Below are 6,283 nucleotides of genomic sequence, written 5' to 3' on the forward strand. Positions count from 1 at the left end.
GGTCCGGGGGCCGGTGGGCCACAGCTCCAGACCAGCCCAGCAGGCGCTTCTGCTCTTGCTTGGGCCTTGCTGGCTGCCCCAGAACCAGACGAGGCTCACGTGGGGCCTTCAGGGGGCTGGTGTGAGGCGGGGGCCCCCCTTCATCGTGTTTGTCAGCCTCCGCGGCTCTAGGAGGTCAGCTCTTCCCAGAACACAAAGGTGAGGGAGGGCCAGCGGCGGTAGCTTCACCAGTGACTCTCCAGTGCAGGTGTCTGTCACCCGAGCCCCAGCCAGTCCACAGAAGTTGCTGTTCCCACGCTTCCTGCACTGACCCCTAAGAATTTGGGTTCATGCGGATTCCGTGGCGGGAGGAAACTGTCTTGTGTGCTCCTGCATCCTGTGGTTCTCCCATGGCCACACAGGGAGCCAGTGCCAGGTGAGGGGTGGGGGCACGGGCTGTGTGGGGACGGGGCCGGTGCAAGGAGGAAGGGCCACGACGCACCCTGGGATGTGTCTGGGTACTCAGGAAGAGCCCCCCACACACACACCACAAAGCAACAAATGAACAATTTCAGATTAGTCAAGGTCAAATGACATGTGTGAGTCTAATCGGGAGAGCAGCACTGCGGTCTCCAGCGGCCCGTTTGGAGGCCCAGCTCGCAGCCCCGACTGCAGCACTGGCTCGGAGAGTGCCCTGTGCTTTGCTCTCTGCCTGCCTCTGGCCATGGGGACAGACGGGTAGACCTCGGGGCTGGCTCCACAGCTTTGAGGTCTGGGGACAACGTAGTGCGCCTCCTGGACCCGGGTGCTGCAGGCCCCTGACCTGGCGAGTTGAAAGGCCGCACAGATCCTGTGCAGGTGTGATGAGCCGCTTTGCGCCGACTACCCCAACGGCAGCATGGACGACTCTGGTTTCTGTCACAATCAGTGGGAGGAACATAGGGAGAACTGAAAGGAGCGTCTGGGGCGGGGGACACACGTGGGGCTGCAGTCTCCCCGTGGGTGCTGCCTGTCCCCACCTCACCAGGCTGCTCCAACCTCGCCCTCCACCCCAGTGACTGCACTCTGTGGCCCCCTCTGCTGCCATACTTTGAGTCTCTTCAGAAGAATCGGGTCATAAATAAGCCGAATTCTAACACACACACACCTGTCTTTATGGAAAATGGCTGCTAATCCATGATCATTTTTTTTCCAGAAACAGGCTTTATGATAATATAGTAAAAATATTAAATTAGAAAATGCCTCACTAAGGGTTATAAAACCTTACTACACTAGAGATAGGTAATTATCCCCTCTACAGCCTAAATGACAGTTTAAAAGAAATAAAAATGTTAGTGCTCATTACTTGCTTTTGTAGGTTGCAATAAAGGGTAAGTTAAATTTTAATTCAAGGAAGGGCCCCTGCTATCGACCTTCTACCTTAGGTCCAAGTCTTGTTAATTACTCCGTAGGTTATTCTCCTGCGTGATACGGACATTAATACATTTTCCACAGTGGACATTCCCACTGGCCAGTGAGGCCAGGAGTGTGGGGGAAGGGTAACAGGGGGGACGGTGTTTCAGCTCAGTGATTCAAATCTTGATTCTTGAAGTGATAGGGAGCAGGAATTATGCTTTTTTTTTTTTTTTAAACTAAGTTCATTATGCATAGCCTTAAGGGGACCTCAAGTATTAAACTATACACTTACCCTAGAGAATCAGATGGAGACAAGGTTAACCTGAAGGATTGATAGTTGAGCTTCTCTGCATGGCTAAATCCCGATTAGGAAGGATGCTGCGGGGGGAGATGTTCCGAGTGGCAGAAGGCAGTCCAGCCCTCTGTCCCATGGTGCCTTTTTATCACCCAGTTTTACTTTTAGTTTTGTTTTCCTCGGGATGGGGAAAGGGATATGGACAGGTTCCTTTTCTGTGAAAATGCCTTTCCCTTTCCCTCAGCACTGGCACCATGTCACGTGCGTGTGCACGTGTGGGGGGAGGGGACGCTGTGCTTCGGGCCCTAAGTCTTCACGCTGGGGTGTGCAGAGACTCCCCAAGGGGAAGGGACAGACACATTTTTTGGGAATCAGTTTCCAGTTGTGTGCTCTTACCCCACTCAGGGTAAGAGTGGGGCGGCTGGAGAATGCACCTAGTCCGGGGTCTCCAGTCTCACCTCTCACAGCGCCCCCCACCCACTGAGCAGCCCGCCGTGCCCCTCCTCTCTCTGACTTGAAGGGTTCCCACCCCAGGCACCGAGCGGGGGCGTGCCTCACAGCACTGAGGCGGGCGGGAATTGAGAACGGAGGGCGCCAGCACCAGGTGACAAGGCCCTGTGGCTCCGAGGGTTCCAGGGCTTTATTTCCGACAAAGCTGCAAGACAACCTAATTGAGCTGTCAGCTGGCACATCATTAAAACAGTTTTTGGTGGTAGATCACTATGTGATGTTGGGGGGCAGGTAATTCAGAAGGAATCAAAAGAACTGGGGGACGTTGCTGTCACAAAACTCCCCTGTCCCCATCTGCTTGTCCACGTGATGAAGTTTCTCTGCACTTGCGTCTGCAAAAACTGACAGAAAAAGCCTGGATGCTGAGCGTCCTTTCATTCTGGCGATAAATACTGTTCACCATGAGTGCGTGACTGGCCCCGTCCATATTATGAAGACGTGCAGTTCCAGCAATGTTTTACACAGTTACCGTAATAAATTTTCACCAAAATTATAATACATTTTATTTAACTGTTGTTGTATATGTCTGTTGTATCCCGATAATAATTGTGTAATAATGACAGAATCCAGAAGTACTTTTTTAATTACTTAAAGCCTTACGGTGTCAAGAAATGAAAATATTTTCAACTTCTGAAATTTCATAAAAAGTGTTTCAATTTGCATACTTATTTTTTGTGGCCAAGAAGTATAATAGGGTGATCAATAAAAGACTTTCAAGCATAAAACAATTAGGACAAAAATCTGTAGGGAAAAATCAAATGGAAATACAAGTTTAAGAAAGGAAAGAAAGCTATAAAATTGCCAAGTGGAAGAGTATGTTTATATGTTATTTAAGTGAACAATGATCGGTTTCAAGGCAGGATGGCGCGAACATCCCACCGGGTGCTTTACAGAAGAAATGAGAGAGTTTCATTCCAGAAGTTAGTACTCACAAGACTCTGATAATTATGTCCTTTGTGACTAGTAAATTTATTGAGAAAAACCGTGTGTGTGAGGGGGCTGCGTGGTGGTGTAGAACTCTTGCAGGAGGTGGGCAGACAGATTTGGGGCCTGGGCTGCGGCCGCGTTATCCCCCTGCCCGCCCCAGAGGCCAGCGCAAAGAGCCTCTGCAGGGAACCACGTGCTGGAGCCTCACAGAGCAGACCAGTAGTTGGCGCTGGGCAGCTTCATCCTGGAGGTGATTTTGGGGGGGTGTGGTGTCCCGTTGGGGCTAAGAAACAGCGGGGCGAAGGGGGAACAGGAACATCAGTTGGAGGCTGTCACCTTACTCTTGGCCAGTGATGGTGAGACTGGAATCGGGGGCGCTGGGTGGGAGCAGGGGAGTTTAAGATGCTGTGGGGGAAGGCCCAGAGCTGCAGTGACATTGGAGGTCTTAGATTGGAATCATCCCTTCCTCTTCGTGTGTGTGTGTGTGTGTGTGTGTGTGTGTGTGTCTCAAACTGTTTTAAAAGATCCCAGACCCCTTAGCCTTCCAAGTTGCTTTGCCACAAACAGCTGCATATGTTTGTCAGCTTTGTCCACCTGAGTGTGAAATGATGTTCTATCAAAACATGGGTTTCAGCATTTCACTCGGCGCTCCTGACACGTGAACCCTGCTGCAGCCGGTAACTGGCGTGGGGCCGGGCACTGAGCAGAGGCCCTTGGTGGCGGTAATGACGGGAGCCGGTCTGGCGAGCGGGGCCCTCACCAGCCTGCACAGCCCTAAAGCCAGACTATCCTTTTTGTCCTGGCCTCTCCCCTCCATGCCGTTTCATTTTGTGTGTGGAAATGACCAGAGAGACTTGTGCTTATGGGCAAATAGGCCACCGTGAGATCCCGGGAAGCTTGCGCTGGGCCCAGCTGTCCTCCGGGTGATGGAGCTGGTGATTTGGAAGCCTCAGCCTCTGGAAGGGAGGCCCCCTGCCTCTTGTTGGCCTCTGGTCCAAAGCGCCTTCCACCCAGCTTGTACTTGTGGGCTGGCCAGTGCAGGCTGGCAGGTGTGCATGGCCGGAGGAACAAAAGAGCAGAGCTCCAGGTGAGGCTGTGGCCCTTGTCTCTGGGCCGCAGATCTGGTCCACAGCTCAGAGGCAGCTGCTGGCGAATTCTTGGGTAAAATCTCTGTGATCATCCTGGAGACCTGCTGTTTGCACACCTGCACTTCTTTACCTGCCTTGTGGTCCCCAACACGAAAGGGTCAGGCTTCATTCTGGGCGACTGCGGTTTCTTCTTTAGAATTTTTCCTTTTCTAGAAGTCTTAATGTGCTTCTTTTATTGCTGGACTTCCTCACGATGGTACCTCTGTTTCCACCTACCACCCTCGCAAGATGACTTCATACACAGACTGAGAAGTTTTTGTGTTGCAGCCTTGTTAACCCGAAATAGCTGTTTGAAGGGTGGTGGTTTGGTGTTTTGTTCTGTTTGGAAAGTCAGGTTTGCCGAAGATGGCTCTCGGGTAATGAGGGAACTTTCATAAGCCTATTCTCTCAGCCAGCATGGCAGGCTGTCTTTTAGGGTGAGCTCTTGAAAGTAGAAAACAGAGCAGACACAGCTTTCTCGTGGAGTCATTCCCTGGCTGGCCTGTGACCATAGCTGTGTGTGCCTGGCCTCCCTCTGTGGGGATTAGTGGCACGACCTTCCTGCAGGGGCAGCTGTGGGTCCCCTGCCTCGGCTGACCCTGTTTCCTCCGTGGCTCGTCACCCTCCTCACATCTCCGCAGGGGGAATCTGCGCTCTCTGCGCGCGGGACCGTGTTTGGGTGCTCCCATGACAAGGGCAGGAGAGACCCCAGCCCGCCTCTTTTGAGATTTCCAGGTCTTGACGGAGAACGTGGGCTGGGTGGGTTGTTGTGTGTGTGTGTGTGTTGCACTTGACAGCAGAAAAAGAGGTTGGAAAGGAGACTTTATTTTCAAAGACCCAAGACCCTGGCATACTATCATTTTCTGAATTTCGAAGTCCAGCTCTAGAAATAAATTAGCCAATCGAATTATTTATTAGATTGAAAATAGATAAAAGGGGCCAGGGGAGTGGGGGAGAACCTTGGTTCCACCACCAAACAGCTGCACATGTGATAGTAATTGGAATCTTGTTGCCAGGTCATTTTCATTGTTTTTCAAGTACTGCCAAGTCCAAGAAAATGTATGAAAACTAAATCATATCCCCCTACATCCCATGTCTGATTGAATCCTCCTCGTCATGCGGCAGTCTCATACATCCTATTAAAATATTCAATCTTGTTTTCTTACTTGAAGAGCCTGTCTGTAAAGGGCAAACTTATAGAAAACTCATTCCTTGGAGACAGGTATCCAGCCACACCGGACTATTTACATATTTTACTATTTGATTGGCTGCTTCTGGGTTTTACCTTCCTTTGCATTTGTGAGTAAGGGCTGTGGGATGCATTTTTAATTACCAGGCTGTGTTGGCCATTGAAGAAACCAAAGGGACATTTCCTGGCTTCTCAGTTCTTGTTGAACCTTGAAAAGGGAACCAGTGTATTTACCAATTTGTTTTGTTTGTCTTCTAGGACTGAGTTGTATCGATCTCTTTTTGGGCAGCTCCACCCTCCTGACGAAAGCCAAAGGGACTGACCGCACCCGCCACTCTTGCTACAGGCCCGAGGCGGGAACCCGGACACATGGACAGGCGGACACATCGTGCGCTGGCTCGCCAGCCCCAAACACAGGAAGCCGTCAGCCCATGACTTTGGGCTAGCTGGGGAGTCCTGGGCAGGTGGGGGATGTAGAGCACGTGCCTAATAAGACCCAGGAAGCCTGGAGTCAAGTGTCCATGTCCCCTGTGCTTCAGTTTGCTGGGGACCCGCGCCCCATGCTCGTTCACCATCACAAATAAACCGTGTTGTTACGGCCACGGCCACGCACATGATGTCTTAGGCAGCACGGAGTCAGTCGGCTTGAGAGAGCTGGTAGAGGGACAGGTTTATGGAGGACGGTTTTCACTTTCTTTCCAGTCACACAGCCTCCTCTCATGATACAAAGTTCGTGGAAGCCAGGATGCCGCTTACTGGGCAGGTCATGTTTGGCGATGGCTCATGGCTCTGAGGAGCAGGGAATCCCCAGAAACCTATGAACTGTGCCCAGGAGACTCTGTTACTTGGAGGCATTCGCCT

At 51.5% G+C, this 6,283-nt stretch overlaps 1 protein-coding gene across 1 annotated transcript in view; it reads left to right on the top strand.

The window, feature by feature from the left end:
- AATF (apoptosis antagonizing transcription factor) overlaps window positions 1–6,024 on the top strand; it is a 102,525-nt gene extending 96,501 nt beyond the window's left edge. The window contains exon 12 of the mRNA XM_047707745.1: window positions 5,681–6,024. Coding sequence (XP_047563701.1) covers window positions 5,681–5,744 — 64 coding nt within the window. The 3' untranslated portion in view covers window positions 5,745–6,024. The remainder of the gene's footprint in view (window positions 1–5,680) is intronic.
- The last annotated feature ends 259 nt before the right edge of the window (window positions 6,025–6,283 follow it).

Source organism: Lutra lutra, chromosome 16 (assembly GCF_902655055.1).
Source record: "Lutra lutra chromosome 16, mLutLut1.2, whole genome shotgun sequence".
Lineage (NCBI taxonomy): Eukaryota > Metazoa > Chordata > Mammalia > Carnivora > Mustelidae > Lutra > Lutra lutra.